Genomic DNA, 18,402 nt, shown 5'->3' with positions numbered 1-18,402 from the left:
TTTGGCCCATTAATAATACTCCACGTGTGCCCACTCCAGGCGTATCAACTACGTCAATCAGTAGCCGTCCATCGGTCAGATCAAACGATTCCATAGCTCCATCAGATAAACGGTTGGATTGGGCATCCCAGATTAAATTAATTAAATTAAAATCGGGAGGGTCCCAATTCCTCGTCATGTTCCGAGGCACGCGATCACCGACGCGGCTGCCCACCCAACTGTAAAATACGTGCCAACCCCACGCGTCTCCGTCTTTCTTTTGTGGTGGCGATTTTTTCTTTTAGGCGGCCGAACGCAGGGAAAAACGATCAAAGGAAAGGCACCTGTATCTCTCCCTCTCTCTTTGTGGTGGCGATTTTTTTATTTTATTCGGACAAACGCCGCGAAAACAGGAAAAAGGGAAAGACGACGGACCGCTCAGCTAACTTCCTTCGTTTGCGCGTTTACGCCACCTTCCCCTCTCCCCAACCAACCCACCCATTCAGACCCATCCAATCCCAAACACTCGCTTTGATTCCAAGAAATTCAAAATCAACTGGTCGGTCAATTTCTGTTGGTCTTCTGGATCCCTAATTTGAATTTGGGGGAAAAAAATTAAAACCCCAGATCTCCTCCCCTGTATTCATTCCCATTCGGATCGATCGGTTTGTTTGTAGAGCTCCTCTCGATTTCAGGTCGGCTGATTTTTTTTTTTTTTTTCCGTTTTCTTTTTCTCTTTTGGTTTTGATCGCCTTTTGTTGAATTGAGTTTTGAGGGTTAGCCCTCTTCTGTCGATGTTTTCGAACTTGATTATAGGGCTTGTCATGTTTCTTGGCTAATAATTTCAGCTTTTATCGCATGTTTGTTGTTTTCTTTTCTTAATCGATCACTATTACCTGTTAATTTAAGTTGATTGCTGGGAATATCATGGGAGGATGTATTTAGCTCATTTTCTGCTGAAATGGCTGATTGTGCAGTGCCTTCCTTCTTTTGCTGAGTTATGTTTTAAGTTCCCTTCGGTTCTTGATGTCGGTTCGGATGAGCATGTTCGTGTAATTAGATCTGTGGAAGTTAAGTTGTTGGACCAATGCATGTGATCTGTTTGGGTTACTGAATTCTCATATTTCACTTGTGTCTTTGCCGACTTCATTACTTGTGTTCTTTGTAATTAGTGGTAGCTTTGAATTGTAAGTTTAGCACATCGTTGTTCAATGTGTAGAATAGGCAAATTAATCTTGTACTAGCAAATTTGGCCATAAGATATCATGTGTGTTCAATGTTTGTATATAGTGTAACTTAAACTGACAATAAGGAGTAAATCGGTGTGTAGTGGTACCGAGCTGTATGAACTTTTGCACAAGTCAGTGCCTTGTGATATGCAGGATATTGCAGCATACATGCGTGCCCAATTTCAGACTAAAGTGACTCAACTTGTATTACTCTTTATGAGTCGTGATGTCGTTGAATACACTTAACTGGCCTATAATAATAGCCATAACAGTTTCCTTCAAAGAGATGAGATTGACTGTAGTAAAAGTGGCTGTTGAGTTGTTCATCGAACTTTACATTGTGGGCATCAAACTCAAAGTATTATAATCAAGCCTAAATATGAAAATGTGGTCATGCTTTATCTTCTTAATGTTCTCCGGTTATATGTTGTAGTAATGTGTCTTGCATCTCTCTTTGAGAAACTTCAGCTAGGATTAACATAGTTTCTTAAGATGCCTTATTTTTCCGTGTCAGTGAGGACCAATCCATTGATTTGTGAACCATCTAGTTTGATATATATACTGCTGTCACTTTTATGGGTGCTATCACATTTTTGTTTGTGCATGTAAAAGTTGGAAATAGTTGTTACTTCTCATGTGATCTGTTTGCACGATGATCAGGTACTTGAACTTTTGCATATTGCTAATTACTGAGGTGTGTTTCTCTGTACTGCACTGATATAATGCGGACATCAAGCATTTTGTCAAAATATTCATGGTGGACTACCTGCTTATCACGTGCATTTATTCCAATTTCCTTTTCGATATCCAGTTCCAGAATGTCCAGCTTAGAGGAGCCGATAGGTCTCGACAACCTGCCAAACTTGAACTATGTTGGAAGGCTTCAAAGGTGCAGTTCTAGTGGTTGCAGGCCTATATTAGATGAAACAGAAATTGGTAATTGCTTGAGTGAAGGCAGAGAATGCAGCTCTTCTAACAGCTGCGAGTAAGTTTTTCTTCTTTGTGCTTGAATTTGTCATTGATCATCTGGTGATATCTTTTGAGTTTTTTTGATTGTTAATATTTCCATTATTAGCTATTTTATGAGCAATTTAATGCTTCTATAGTAAAATCTTTATTTTCTTATCATGCCTGCCTATTTATCTGCTTTCATTTCTATACCACAACCCGTCCTCCTCTCCCCCCCCCCCCCCCACCACAATCATTGACATTATAAATTCCAATAATCAGATGATCTTAATGGTTTAATCTTCCATTTTTCTGGCATTCAAGCCTATCGTATGTATATAACTTGTTGAAATAATGCCCGAATGGTTCAAGAAACTCTCAAACAAGATTGATTTATGTTGCCTTAATAGCTGATGATGATCTAGCAATCAGTGGAAGTGGAAAAGACATGATCTACACCTGGACATGTGAAAAAAAAAAGAGAGACAAGATGAACAAGTAAGTTGCCAAGAGAAATATACGTTTCTTTTCATTTAGAAAAGATCTTCTTTAGTGTAATTGTTTGCACTAAAATCATTTCTAATATTGTGTAATAAGGTGGTCGTCCTAAAAATGACCTGGTCTTCTTACACATGAACCTTCGTTCAGGAGGCTTCTGGCTTCGTGCATAGATAAATTTGAAATTCAATTCTAGAGAAACAAAATATGAAGGATCAAAATCTTTGGCATTTCGTTAACTGTTTGATTATATAAATTTGTAGTAACACTACAATTCAAGTTTTCATAGCTGAATAGTTGGCAGAAGGTTTGATGGTTTTTGTTTATGGTTATGGTTGATTAATCTTCCTACAATTGGGTTCAATCTTTAATTTCAATGCTATCCTCAGTGATAGGTGAGGAGCAAGTGTTAGAATATAACACTAAAAGGTAATCCACTAGTGAAAGTGTACCTAAATTATGCACTGTAGTAGACTATAGCCCTCGCTTATAATTTAACATGACCCACTCTATGAAATTTGTATTTATTCAACACAAGTAGTACAACAAATATTTCAATACCTCCCTTCTCAAAAATAAGAAAATAAAACTCATATTAGAAGTAGTTAGAAGTGCAAAGTTTGTGAATTGTGATCTAACTAAAAGACTAGATGCATGACGAGAAAATAAAGATAGTTCAGCAAGAGTGGCAGGTGAATTGCTTATTGGTCTCCACGTGCTTTACATACTTGTATATATAATTTTTAATTCTCATCGATTTGGATAGTTCTTTGGTCGCCATGACAGAATTATGGGACCAGATGATGTAATGCCCCAAATTGGAGAGATCAAGTAAATAAAAGGATTTATTACAGGGCAAGAGTTTCACCATACATGTTCTTGAAATTGTACATTATGATAATTTGTTTCCTGCTTTTTTAGGAGATCAGATTGTCTCTGTAAAAGATGCAGAATCAAGTTGTAAATGCCAACTTACTGAATCTTTTAGCCAATTGCTTCTGGTAAAGTCACAGAACTCTAACTAGGATTTGGATAAGAAGTTAACAAAGTGATGGTGCCACAGAATTCGTGATCAATCTATTAGAGAAGTAAAGTCTGTGAACTGGGGAATGTGGCTTTTCATACAATGGTCTGGAATAAAGAGATGCTCAGTGGAACTTGACCCTGTGACAAACTCCTAGGAAATGTAATGGAGATAACTTGTTCTCAAGGAGGGTTCCCACTTGGCAATCCATTAGAAGATCGGTGTTACCAGATATTCATGTTATTTCTCTCTCTCGATGGTTACTACAACTTGTTTGTTCTTGATTCTAACTTAGCTTCTGATCAAGTCACATTGGTGCTGTAAAAACACCTAAAACAGATGAAACATCGAATAGCTTGATTGTTTTTTTTGACAATATTGATGTTGCAGTTTTTATATGGTCATTTTTAGTAAAACTTGTTAATATTATCTGTTTTACTCTTTCAGTACCACAATTTGCATTTTTGTTTATTTATTTTTTGATTCCTGCTTTCCATATATTTGGTTCCATTTTAGCTTATGTTTCTAAAAAGGTCATGTGTTGTATGTTTTTCATTCTCCTTGCAGGGAAGAATATGCCTGGAGAAGGCAGCCAAAGGATAAGTTTTGCAGAGATCCCTTAATTTTGAAAGCCACACGTAGAAGTCGAATAGTCTTTGACTCTGTTTGTGATTCATGGCATATGCAAGATCATTGCTATTGTTCATCTTGCAATGACACGCAAATAAGAGGTCTAGCAAACAAGGTGACTTATAATATTCCTTTTCTTTTGACTGTCAAAAGGTTCAATTGATTTCGAGCTTTTTATCAATATATTAATTAATAATTATTCTGTAGTTGCTGGGAAGTGTTATGATTCAGAAAACATGGGCACACTTGCACGCACATGACACATGAAAGGCGTGTATTAATATTGGTGAAGTTGTAACATACATAGGGTGTAAAGAGAGGACCTTATGTCTACTGCAAATTCAATGTTAAAGTTTGAAAAATGTACATTTGAACGATTGGATGTGAGATACATACACATGCACAGAGAGAGAGAGAGAGAGAGAGAGAGAGAGAGAGAGAGAGAGAGAGATTTTATTATGGGTGCAATTGTAGTAAGGGTTGAAACATGTAAATCTAAATCATTGGATGTGATTGAGGCCCACAATGTACAAAAAGTCACATTGTCTGGAGACTTCTACCCTATGCATCAAATCAATAAAAAATCAACATGCATAATTATGATAGTAAGACTATATATGAGAGGTCTTGATGCATGGGCAAGAGGCCTCCAAAATGTGTGATTTTTCGTGCATAGGCATTTTAGGCCTTACACAAGACATCCAGTGGTTTCATGCAATTTACAACCCACAAAACTAAATTCTGCAGTTGGGTGTAAAGTTATCTCTTTATCCAGTGTGTCAGCCATATCATTCTACTTACCACTGTTAAAAAAGTTGCCCCTTCCATACTTGAGTTGTTCGAGTATATTTCTGCTGTTGTGCTAAACTTTCTATGATGTCTTTTCAAGATATATTCTTGAATTCTTCTTCCCATTAATAGTAGTTAAGTAATAGAGTGACAATGAATAAGCTTCTATAAATTGTAGAAGATGCAATTTTCTGACCTTATGTCTTTCTAAGTGTTCCTCTTGAGGTTTATTAAATGAGATGTCTGGCAATTGATAGCAACAAGACTTCAGACGTGATTCATTACCAATAAGAAATTGCCTTTGGCTACTATGATGGGAAATCTAGAATTGCTATGTTTATTTTTTTTTTTTGGATGGAACCGTTGAACTAACTACCTTTGGGGAAGATGTATAAAAAATTTATGTGAATCTCAAGAAATAAAACTTTAAGTGTACTGCTTATTATTGACCATGGTTTGGATAATACCTACAAAAAATAAATTTGAGAAAATGTTATACTTTTCAAATTAGTTCAAACAATCTGCATTTATAAAAAACTTGTCCTTGCTTCAGAATTTTATTTTTTCCCTCTATTTTGTATATTCTTCTTTATTTATTTATTTATGTATTTGTTTATATGTTTTTGTAATGCAGCTGCAATGTTTTCACTATGTAATGTGGAAATTTTTGATACTGATTTTATCTTCATGCTTGCTTGTTATTTCTAATTTTATACAATGGGGCATCATTTGATTGTTTAAGATGGCACCTGCAGTTTTTAAGAGGTCTGCCAAAATTTGTAAAGATAGTGGAAGTTGGCCCAAGAGATGGTTTACAAAATGAAAAGACCATTATACCCATGTCTGTCAAGATTGAACTGATACAGAGGTTGGTGTCCTCTGGATTATCTGTCGTAGAGGCTACAAGTTTTGTCTCTCCAAAATGGGTACCACAGGTAATTTCAGTTCTTGTCTCGTCATTACGTGGGATGCTTTTTATATTCCTTGAAATCCAGTATATTCATTTGCTTATCCTCTCCTATAGAATAATGTTGTTGAATAAGTTAAAATAAAATTCTTTGAGTTTGTTATATGTTTGGACCTACAGTTCACTGAATTTCAGTGGGGGAGGTGTCGGTGGTGGAGGCCTTGAGAGTTTGAGGTTACTGAAGAAACCAGCAAAGTTGGGGAAAGTTTGTTGGGTAGTGATTTGAAGGAAGAAGGTGGAATGAACCATAGAAATAGGGATTTCATCAATTACCAAAGTGCATGAATATCAGAAGTTAGACCTCAATCAACGGCTTAAGTTAGTAAATGTTTCACCAGTTAGATGTCTTGGTTAAGATACATTTGCTTGTACATCAAATTGTTTATAACTTAGTATTAAATAAATAAATAGATATAAATGATAGGTTTTCTTTTATAAACACTAAATAATAACTAGTTATATGTGTGTGTATATTATTGAGCTCAGTTGAGTTGAATAGAGAGTTTTGTGTTGCAAGCTAAATTCCCAGGCTGGAGCTTGTCTTATTTCCTTGTTGAGGAAAATTTTGTGCTGAACCCAAACTGGTTACAGATACCTTGCTTGAATCAGTCCTAAATATTTGGAAGTGCTCTAAGTGATTGCAGATTTACATACTCTTTGGAAATTGTTGCATGGGATAGAGGAATAATTTGATCCATTTTCTGTTGCTGTCAACAGGGGCTATATTTCTCTATATAACTTAGATGAGCAAGAAAGATGCCTCTTTTACATGGGAATTTTGGGAGCCAAGTGGTAGAATGCTGTCAATTGTGCATTGTTTCTCCACTAACATGACAAATAGTCCTATATAAACAATTACGGTTGGTCAATAAGTCTAATTCATGAAAAAACAATGTTTAATCATGAGAGACTAAATTTTGGACTAATGTTACACCTTGTTTTCAATTTCATTGCTGATCAAACATGTAAATTTTTGAATAATAAAGGCATTTTATTGCAGGAGTCTACATCAAGAAAGTTGCAGGTTGCTTGTTAGACTGTATATAAGGAAGTGACAGAGTAGCGGGATAAATATGGCTTTGGCTATTCTAGTTTTAACTTGGGTGGCTATTTAGTGATAGATGAGCAATATTGCTATGTAACAGGCAAACCTTGGCAACTCAACAGGATGTTCACAATCCAATGCGGCAACCCAACAATGAAGATTTGCCACAATATGTCCTCATCTTCCATAATTGTACTTTGAAATCATGTAAGGACCATAAACATGTAAACCATACAGCAATTCAATATTTCACATCCCACACCCTCCACCACATATACTAGGATCTTCATTAGCACTTTGCAAATTCTGTTTGGTGATCTCTTCAAGCAGGATATATCTTAAGCCAATACAGGCCTCAGCCTTTGATGCATGAAGATATCAAGACATGTATTTTTGGGGTCGAGTGTTTATGGTAGCATTAACAAGAACCTAAACTTTGGCATGTGGAAAATGGAATTTTGTGCTGAACCTGAAGCTGCCTTTAACTTGAAATATGAAGATTAGAGTTCTGTGACAAAGTTAACGTGGGAGGTTGGAGGCTGATATAGGGAGTAGATCAATTCTGATTTGTGTTTGAATGATCCAGCATCACCCTTTGGGTTGCATGCCAACAGCCAAAGTTTGTTAAGTCTGCCACCAAACAATTATGGAGAAGTGCATTGTCTAACTTATCCGCATGCTATGCCTAAGAAGATGATTTTGCGATGGCATTTATCAAACTTTTCATAAAAGCAATGAGGAACCACTTAAACACTTAAGCATTGATTGCTTAACTAGCAAGCCATCAGTTAAAATCCAAACTGCCCACTATAGTTTTTTGCTAATTGTAATATTGAGATGGACTCCTAAGCTGAGAATCCAAAATAGTAAATTAAACTTTATGTCCTTTTTGTCCGGGGGGGGCAGGGGGGTGGTGAGGGCTAGCATGAGCTACTTTACAATATACAAAACTCAGGCTTTTCTTATAAGTGTTTTTGGGGAGTTCTGAATAGCATGCTTGGCTGTTCTAATAACCTCGGTCGAATTATTTGTCAACTTCAATTGCAAATTCTACCTCTTGGATAATTGTGTTATTAATTTAATTTTTGACTTATAGCTGGCAGATTCAAAGGATGTCATGAAAGCAATTCAAGATGTAGAAGGTGCACAACTTCCTGTTTTAACTCCCAACCTTAAAGTAAGTCTTATTGTTAAAAATCTGAATCTAATAATATACTTGCTCGGTCATTATCAGTGGAAAAGTTGATGGTTATGTATCATATGTTTCAGGGATTTGAGGCAGCTGTTGCATCAGGTGCAAAGGAAGTAGCTATTTTTGCATCAGCTTCCGAGTCCTTTTCATTGTCAAACATCAATTGTAGCATAGAAGAGAGCCTTAACCGTTATCGCGATGTCACCCTCACTGCAAGAAGACTTTCAATTCCTGTTCGTGGGTAGGTTTTACTTACTAATTTACTATGGTTCCATGTTAAATTATGAGGCATGGATGTAAATCAATATGGATTGCGGTGTCAGATCATGATTTTAAGCATAAGAATTCTGTCCAATCAGTTTGCTTAATCAAAATCAATATTTATTGGTCTTTTGAGCTACACAAATGTCAATAAGGTGTCCAATCTATTCTATAATGCTACATATCTTATTCTGCAAAATTTTTGCAATTAAATTCATGTATCTATACTGCAAATTATTGTTTAAACATCTAACTAAAAGTAGTAGCACCTGAAGACTATAAATTTTAGTACAATTACCGACTTTTAAGTAATCAATTTTAAATTGATAGGTATGTGTCATGTGTTATCGGATGTCCAGTAGAAGGATCTGTGCTTCCATCAAAGGTGGCATATGTGGCGAAAGAGCTTTATGACATGGGCTGCTACGAGATTTCACTTGGTGATACAATTGGAGTTGGTACTCCAGGTAAGACTTGGGCTTTCGCTCAATCATAATTGTGCGCACATTGCAACCATGACAAAGATCTATAAATAATATTGGTAGTCTAGTAGTATGAGTGCATTTCGGTGTGCAGAATTGTTAGTACCATTCTATCTCAACTCATTCTATAAATAATGGATGATTTTTTGGTTATTTTTGTGTTTTTGTGTTTTTTTTGAGTTGGGGGGTGGGGCTAGGTCCCCTAGGTCCAAATTTTAGGGAAAACACCATATTAAGAACTGAACCCAGGACTTCCTCCGTTTGGAGGAGGGGTGCGACCATTGTGCCATTGCCCACTTCACTTGGAAAAATTCTATATTAACAACATAACGTAAATGATCACACAAAAATGGAAATTTGGAGAGCTTCAACAGATTTGGAGCATATAAACATATGTAATTCCTTGTGAGAAGGTAGATGCCATAATGAGAACAACAAAAGTGAGTGAAAGTTTCATAACAAGAAATAGGTCAGTCTCTCCAATAGCATGATTAAGGAGTTATCGGAGGAGATTGTGTGCAAAGCAATAGCATTCTATTCAGAATGCTCATGCACAGAATATGATAGTTATGATCTCCACTTTAGCACTTGAGATTGAGGCCTAACATATATGTAACATAGTGCAGATTTGCTGTTAGCAATATTAAAGGCTCTAGTGTGGCCTGGGCCCCATTTCTTATGAGTTACGACAAAAGAAACTTTATGAAAAAGAATTTTGCAGATCAATTACGTCAGATCTCTATATAGTTTACCTCTATACAGTCTTGGACCAATTAGATACTGATTTTGAAAAATCAAACGATTCTCTCATGCCTCCAGTCTCCACAAGAAAAATCATTACCAGAGATGGTCGCTGATTAGGTGTTGCTAGTGAGACATTATTGTTTGTATCTTTTAACTTTCCTATAATAACACTATTCCCTTTTGTTGTGTAGGCACTGTAGTTCCAATGCTTGAGGCTGTCATGTCTGTCATTCCTGTAGAGAAGCTTGCTGTCCATTTTCATGATACATATGGCCAGTCTCTCCCAAATATTCTGGTCTCCCTCCAAGTAGGTGACTTCTTTCGATGCTTAGCCATAAAACCAGATTTAATTGGCTCTTCATTTGAGCAGCTTACCTTTTATTCTTACAGATGGGTATCAGCACAGTGGATTCATCGGTTGCGGGGCTGGGAGGTTGCCCCTATGCAAAGGGTGCTTCGGGAAATGTCGCTACTGAGGACGTCGTCTACATGCTCCATGGGCTAGGCATAAAGACCAATGTGGACCTGAGCAAACTAATGGCTGCTGGTGACTTCATCTGCAAGCATTTGGGGCGTCAGTCTGGGTCGAAAACTGCCATTGCTCTGAGCCGGATTACTGCAGATGCATCTAAGATATAATGTAGAATGGTACAGGAGGATCCATCAATTATCTAATTTAATATGGTCTCTATGTTCTTAGTAAAATAAAGTCGAGTCATCTCATGGGCAGGCAAGCTTCATTTAATATGTTCTGTATACAAATTAAAATAAATGCAACTCGAGATCTGAAGGTTCCTGTTGTTGATGGCAGGATACTTCTATGCATCTTCAGCTTGCAAACTTTGGGTTGAAATGCTTGCTAGAATCACAGAATGGGAGTCAAAATATACTACTGTTTCCAGAATGACCCGTTTCGGAAAAATTAGGATTCAGGTTATGAATTTCTCATTAGCAACATAAAGTTTGGAATCTTCAAGATAAGGGTCCCGAGAATGAGTAAATGCATGTGTTGGGTGTGTTATGCAATCCAACTGGTTTTTCAAGTGTAATATGCAAATTCATCAGATCATATCTGTTCATATCTGTTGCCTTGATGCAAGTACTTTGTTGATCAACTAAAAGCCCATCTAGTGGAAGGCAGCCATCAGCAAGCTGAGGTTCTAATGAGGAACAAATTGTGATTATAGTTAAAAGCCATCATACGTGTTTCATCATCCATGAGAAGGCCAAAATTTGGATACCAAGCTAACAACCATCATTCTCCTTAGAATTTATCACAACCCATGTTCTTCTTTAAAAAGACTAGCTAGGATGTGTTATTTGAGTTTCTTGACCCTATATAAATATCTAAGATTTACTCAGTATATTGTCAATGTGGGACTAAACATATGCTTACATGGATCCTCGTAGAATTCATATTATATATTTGCCCGATGCTTCTCAAGGGACTACATGTTTCATGTTTTCATGAAGAGAATGCCTAAGCCATTGGGCAAATATGTTCTATTGTATATCAATTTTATTTCTTTTGATAACCTCTCTAATTTTTTGTTTAAATATTTTATTTAACATATCAAATTCAATAAGTTTTCTGTTCATCTTCTACCAAGCTAGTTTAGAAAAGCTCTTCCTTATCTTTATGCTGTCATATAAGCCAAACTCGGGTTGTTTGTGAGTTGCTCTCTTTGAACTACCTGTGCATATGTATAATCTTAATCCTAACACTATAATTTTTTTTTTAATTTATGATATCTCCATTTAGAATTCTTCAATGGATGATACCCACTATTGGATCTCAACAAGATCTACAACACTTCGCTCAAAGTATCTATTTTTCAAAAAATAGTAATCAACTAATTTTAATTTTTTTAGATAAAAATTGTTTAAATTTTTCTATATCCGAAAATATTTAGCGGCCATGTTATATGACTAGTAATAAAAAATATCTCGATAAGCCATGTTCAAAGGTAATCACAAGAAATTAGAAAAGTAAAACTCAATCATGTTGCTCCCAAATGCCCTTTTTTTACTCTCTTCCTAAGATGCCTGCCAATTATACATAATAAATTATTAAAAATAATTTCAATACTAATAAGTAGAAGATAAGTGTACAAATATAAATATTTCACTTGTGTGCATCCATCCACACATACTATGAGTAATGCCCACTAATTAGGGGTAGCAATTGAATCAATTCAAATTAGATAAGGATCAGATCAAAAATTCGTTAACTCGAATCTGAACTATTTATTGAACAGATTAAAAATTCAGATCTGAATCTAATATGTTTATTAAACATATAATCTGATTCATTTATTAAACATGTCAGGTTCGATTAAATAGTTTAAACAAATTAAGTAGATCGAATGAAATAAAACAATAAATAGATTTTAACTAGTTTAAACAAATTAAACATGTTTTAAATAGGTTAAATGAGTAGTGTTTTCACCCGATGAAATCATTAAATAGATCAAAATAAGTTAAATAGGTTAAAAAAAATGGGCGTAGATGGTTCATCATTTATAATCTAAATGTATTTATATTAAATCTGGATCTGTTTAGAGCAGATCGTTTTTTTTTTTTTTTTTTACACAAAAGCAGATCGTTCGTGGGTACTTACTTTACCGAGTTTTAGCCCCGGTCGCCGAAATCAGCAATTGTTCGAGAACGTTCCTCTTTTCCGATTTCTAATTCTAATGAGGCCTTTCCAGAACCTTCTTAAAACCCCTTCCTTTTCCAAAAAACCTCTCCTCAAGCCCTAAACGTCCCCCATCGCCGTACCCCAGGGCCATCCACACTTCAAGAAACCACCGCTCGATCCTCCATTGCCCATGGCCAAGCGTCTCATTCCTTCCCTTAATCGCGTTCTTGTTGAGAAGATCGTTCCCCCTTCCAAGACTAATGCTGGAATTCTTCTCCCTGAGAAGACCACCAAGGTGTCATTTTTGGACCCTTTTCTTCTCCTAAAGAATCAGATAATCTATCTTTTCTGCCTCTGGATCTTGTTTGAACTGATTTTTTTGGGGATTTTTCATGTGATTTGTGGTGAATTACACCCTTGGAGCCCTAGTTTGTGCTCCAATAGTGAACAGGCCACTCTTTTATGTTTATCCTGTGCTGTTTCTATTTTCAGTAATTGATTCTGTGTTGGTTGGCTTGCTTGGCACTTCAATAGCATTTGATTAGTTTTTCGTGTGCTCTATGGATCGGTTTATGGCTCCTACCTGTGGTTTATGGGGTTGTAACATTAAAGGGCAATTCTTTACTTTTCATGGTGAGCACATGAGGATGTGGTAGGGAATCCAACGGTCCTATGTTTGCAACCTTGTCAAGAATGCTCGAATCGGCTGCTACTGAATTTGGCACCGTGACAATATGGTGCTTATTGTCACTCAGTTGCAATTGTATCTGGATGTTGGTTTGAAGGTTTCAGCATTTTCTTTTTTTAGGTACACTGTGTTAGTTGGTTGTTACGCATAGGCAATTGCTAGTTCATGGTTTTATTATCCTCCCTTTATTTTCTTTTCTATTTTTTCCTTATTGTTATTTCTTTTGAAAGCTGGGCGCTTTCTACTTTGCTAAATGGGTATTTTAGATTGCTTTGCTCGACACGTAAAACACTTGAATACTCTCTGAAAATCCCAATACTTATTCTTTTAAATTCTTACTAGATAACCATTTGGCATATCAAAATCTTGGTTTCTTGATGATTTAAGAAACATCGACACCATGACAAATCACAATTCTTGTTGGTATATCATATTCTGGTGCTTCGCACTTCTATCAAAAGATGTCAAGCCCAACAAGATTTTCAATCAAGAAACTGGAGAATGGAAAACTATACACATGTAAAATTTTCAACAATATTATCACGCCATTTTTTCAATGGTTGCACATTGTTGGTCTGGACTCTGGAGGCCTTGGCCTTGACTCCTACATTGAAGCAATCAACTGGTGCGTGTTTTGAAAAAAAGTCAATGGTAGCAGATATGTTCAATAATTTCTTGTCAGTTTTTAATGTTTAACTTTTATTTCTTAATTGACATTTCATAATTTTTTGAGGTGATAAAAATACCTTTCTAACTTAAAGGATGTCTTCAACCACCTCTAAATTGTTGGTTCTTTGGTTTCTTATTTATTTAATAATGATCTTTTCTTCTGTAGATGCCTTAAAGCTGTGTTGGTTTGTGGTTCCGAAGGGTGATACAGTAAGGATAAGATATTTGTAATATAATCATACTGTCTTGGCTGCTGCTTGCTTTATAGTCCATTGTATAGCTTTGAGATAGGGATCCTGGTGCATGATTATTATAGTTGGGGAGATTTTTAGAAAATGAGAATTTTGAGGGGATTGCTTCCCTGTAGGATCTACTGTGGGTTATCTAACTCCTAGAAGGTTGACTTGATTTTTTGATACTTATTCTTCGTATCAACCAGTACAGTTACCAAGCCTCAGTCATGCCTTTATAAGATGCTTTGGATGATTGTTGATATAACAATTCCTAAAATACCCTGAGTGGGTTGTAGTGGAAAATCCTGGAATTTTAGAAGCACCTTCTTTTTTTTTTTCCTTTTAAAATTTCATGAGAATCGAGTCTGTAGGATTTGATTGAGAGCATTGTTATAGTGGTGGGCATGCATGGAGAGGGATATTTTTTTAAAAAAATATTAGTTATGAGGTTAGCAAATTTGGATAGTCAGATGCTGCTTTATGTCATTTGTTCCTTTCTTTTGGGATGTGTGCACATGTGCATGCATGCTTTTTGGGGAGCTTATTTCATGTTGGAAGATACTGCAGGTGTTGGGATTGGAGGATCCTAAGAGCCATGGCAAAAGGGTAATGGCATTGGGAACCTTTTGGCACTCAAAACCCCTTCCTCAACATACATATGCACAAATAGAATGTGCTTCTGAGAATTGCCAATACTTTTATCTTTTGGGAGCATTATTCTTGTTTCTCTCTCAATAGAGAGACAAGAGAGTCAATTGAGTTTTCTTACAGATGATTGCATGCCATCCTTTCCATCAAGGTTCTAAAAGCTGGTTTTGTTCTCTTCATAGAATTTCAATTTTGGCAATTTTCTTGGTTTTGGCAGTTTGACTTCGCGATTTGTAATTTTGGTCAGAAAAGTTAATAGAGATAAAAATAGAAAAAATAAGAAAAAAGTTAAGGAAAGTTATTTCATAGCCAAGAAAAGTTATTGCACATTATTTTATTATGTTTTAGTTATCTAGGATTATTATTTGTGTAGTTTGGTAGTTTCAGACTAAGTTAATTTAAAGTTTGATGCATTAGATATCTTATGCTTTAATAATTTCCTATGTTTTCCCCATTTTTTAAAATTTCATCCTATAAGCGTATTTCTATATTTCATTTTAATAACCATGTAAGAAAGAAAAAAAATTCTGTCTAAGCACATCTTATTCTATTTCATTTTATTAACACATCTGAGCAAGAAAAGCATCATTTAAGCATGTCTTATTCGAAGCCATTTGCCATGTAATCATTTTTCATTCTATTTTTATTTCAAGAATCTAAGCTTGAAAAAGAATCAGAGTAAAAACCCATTTTATTTCATTATCTCATTTAATGTATCAATTTTTTCATAGGAAAGAGAAAAAAAAACTCATCTAAGCAAGAAAAGGAAGAGTTACAGGAACACGCATTGCTTTCTAATTTGTTAAAGCACATCATGATTATACCACTATAATAACAACGATTGGCCAAAAATAATGTAGATCAGATTATTAGAGCCTTTCGGTATATGCTATTACATACTATCGACAAATTTTAGAAAATGTTGTATGATATTAAGCATATATAGTTGTTAAAAAAAGTAAGTTCAGTCAGTTCTGGCCAAAATTGACAGAAACAAAAATTTCAAATACCATCAAATAAATTATAAAGTTTGGAGAGTGTCCCTTGCCCTAATTTTAACACTGTTTAATACTCCAAAGGTCTATACTACCACCAAAATGCCAACAAGAATCTGATTTTATGCACCTGCTGTCTTAGCTTCTTCTACCCTACTGTGTGGCCCATAACTCCGAGAATTTAGATAAGTATTTTATAAAGAATCAAACCAGGCTTAAAAAATGCTGCTAGACTCTCAATTTGCTTGTTTTTCTGCAGTGACCCAACTCTAGTGTTCCCTAGAACATGACCTACATTGGAAATGAGAAACCCTTACAAGATAGTATGAGGTGCATCAAGGAAGACTCAACCACATCCCAGATGCACTTCTCTTGCAGTTCTTCCCTGCATTCCCTAAGCTGACTTACAGCTGCTTTCCCTGATGCAAAGAACTATCTTGAATGCAGGTTAATCTTGTTTGATGATGAAAGTGCCTTCTTATTAAGGTCCTTCTAACCATCCTATTTAAGTTGGTTCCATTATTGTCTGACACGGCTAGGCTATTGGGTAAATATGCTATTTTTGGTTAATATGAATTCAATTAGGCTGTCATATCATCATCTGTGAAAATGTAATTTATTGTAGTCTTGCTATTACGGAACATATATCCTGAACTTGTTTTTGTCAATGTTTTTTTTTTTTTTAAATTGCAACATTTTTCATCATTTTCTCAATGTAGATTTGAATGGACATGCTCACTATTATTTAATTGATCATTTTTAATTTGTTTATCTTTTTACCTTTTGTTTTAGTTGAATTCTGGAAAAGTTGTAGCAGTAGGCCCTGGTGCACGTGATAGGGATGGGAATGTTATCCCTGTTTCCGTGAAGGAAGGAGACATGGTCCTTTTACCTGAGTATGGAGGAACTGAAGTAAAACTTGGCGACAAGGAGTAAGCTCGTTTTTTTTTCTCCATCCTTTTCTTTTACATTTTAATCCCAAGCAGATGTATATATCAGAAATGTGGCTTCATATTAGTTACAAGATTTATCTGTGATTGGTTGATGGATTTGTGTTTTGTTGGGTTACACACATAGATCAATCATATCGGCAGTTTTGGAGACTATGGGCACCATCCTTCTGTATTGGTTTTTGGGCAGGGCTTGCAGTCTTTTTCATTTTTTTCTTCTCGGTCCTCCTCTCTCTCTTAATCCCTCCGTGAATGTTTATTGAAGTTTTTCTTCACTATTGATCAATAAAATATAGAAATATGTTTGTATATTTAATTTTCTGCTGCTATGATGAGAGAAACCCACTTTTGCTTTTAACTTTATGTTCGTGAAGACAAAGGCTTTTTGCGAGTTTGCTTAGGCCCTTTTTTTCACACAATTGTATTATACACAATTGTGTTTTTTTCCTGCAAACTTACTGTATATCTTTTTCTTTGTTTAAGGTTTAAGACATTGCATTGATTCATAATGCATAGTGTAAGCTGAACTAATTGCTAAACAACTTTACAATTTGGTTTCTCCCAGTTATATTAGCTTTTGAAGTAATAATGCATTTGGCTAGTTCTTAGATTTCTTTTCTTCTTTTCCTGTCTTTATTTATGCTGCAATGAAAATTGTAGCCTACTATAACTCTTCATTCCGATGCCAATGACCACTAATTTTGTTTATTTCATTTCAGGTATCATCTGTTCAGGGATGACGACATACTGGGAACACTCCATGAATGATTCATATTATTAGCTTTATATTCTAGCTGTCAAAGTGAGTGAGATGTATCATGCTTGGACCAGGAAAAGGCCTCTTAAAAGCAAAATTTTGAGAATGTTCTCAGTCATTCGTGTCATTTTGATGCACAAAACTAAATGCATGCATTGAGAGAATTAATAAGGAATTGCCAGTCGAAGTTGATCTTTGTTATCTACATTAACTTTAATATTAGAATCAGCTACCTATGGAAAGTAGTAGTAGTTCATATTGTTGGTGAATGTGTGCAGTTGGATTAACTTTTTCAATGCCTGGGGAGGATTTGACCCTCTTATCTGTATTCTGTAGTTTGTTGACATGCATGAACCTGGCTAAGTCTATCATTTGAATTAAGATTCGCCGTCTTGGTATTGGATTTCATACTGTTGTCATACTTGCATAGTATTGATATGGTATAATATGGATTTTTTTTGACGTATTGATATTCGATATGCCGTCCGTATTAGATATTGATATCGAATCATTATGGTTTGTGTATGTTTTGTACCATCTATTTTGGGCCGGAATGGCATATTTTAATTTGAATGTTGTTTTAGAACTGTGAATTGCTATTAGCATTGCCTTTGCGCATCGGTGTCAAGGTGTCATTTTCAAAGTAGCACGGCTTTAGGAGGTTCTGCTGTCCGCATCCTGCATGAATTTCCTTTAGCCTGTGTTTGAGAGTATTGCTGTTTTGATGATTCCTTGTTTTGCGTTACCATCGATTTGCTGTCTGCCTTGCTGTGTCTTGCCCCTCAAATATGTCAATGATTCTTTATCTCCACAAGGTGTTGGCCATAATGTCGCAGTGAACTAGGGCTCTGTCACAAGGTCGCACACCTTGGCTTGGACATGAGATATTTCCAGTTTTAGTCATGTATCTTGGAGTGCGAGATAATTATTGGTGGGTGTATGTGGGGGTGTGATTGAGCTGTGCTAGACGAAACATGGGCCTGATCAATCGTGTTTGAAACTAATTTCGAGCTTGAATTTTGAGTTCAAGTGG

General features: G+C 35.7%; 2 protein-coding genes across 4 annotated transcripts; both read left to right on the top strand.

Moving 5' to 3' along the window:
* Positions 1-208: 208 nt before the first annotated feature.
* On the top strand, positions 209-10,613 carry LOC103705044 (hydroxymethylglutaryl-CoA lyase, mitochondrial-like). Of its 3 annotated transcripts, XM_026803849.4 has the most exons (10): positions 287-674; positions 1,869-1,902; positions 2,020-2,193; positions 4,246-4,423; positions 5,853-6,032; positions 8,206-8,286; positions 8,379-8,542; positions 8,893-9,029; positions 9,980-10,095; positions 10,179-10,613. In XM_026803849.4, exons 3-10 carry the CDS (start codon positions 2,027-2,029, stop codon positions 10,425-10,427), a joined length of 1,272 nt encoding a protein of 423 aa, XP_026659650.3. In that variant the 5' UTR covers positions 287-674; positions 1,869-1,902; positions 2,020-2,026; the 3' UTR covers positions 10,428-10,613. The 3 variants fall into 3 exon arrangements, with proteins under 3 accessions (XP_026659649.3, XP_026659650.3, XP_026659647.3); XM_026803848.4 differs by lacking the exon at positions 1,869-1,902 and having other exon boundaries at positions 209-674; XM_026803846.4 differs by lacking the exons at positions 287-674; positions 1,869-1,902 and having other exon boundaries at positions 2,000-2,193.
* Positions 10,614-12,506: 1,893 nt separating this feature from the next.
* On the top strand, positions 12,507-17,625 carry LOC103705046 (10 kDa chaperonin, mitochondrial-like). The gene is made up of 3 exons (XM_008788637.5): positions 12,507-12,724; positions 16,455-16,594; positions 17,332-17,625. Exons 1-3 carry the CDS (start codon positions 12,620-12,622, stop codon positions 17,378-17,380), a joined length of 294 nt encoding a protein of 97 aa, XP_008786859.1. The 5' UTR covers positions 12,507-12,619; the 3' UTR covers positions 17,381-17,625.
* The last annotated feature ends 777 nt before the right edge of the window (positions 17,626-18,402 follow it).

Source organism: Phoenix dactylifera, chromosome 14 (assembly GCF_051530095.1).
Source record: "Phoenix dactylifera cultivar Ajwa chromosome 14, Ajwa_hap1_PhDact_Kaust_v1.1, whole genome shotgun sequence".
In the NCBI taxonomy this organism is placed as follows: domain Eukaryota; kingdom Viridiplantae; phylum Streptophyta; class Magnoliopsida; order Arecales; family Arecaceae; genus Phoenix; species Phoenix dactylifera.
This window is presented reverse-complemented; position numbering and strand designations above follow the sequence as displayed.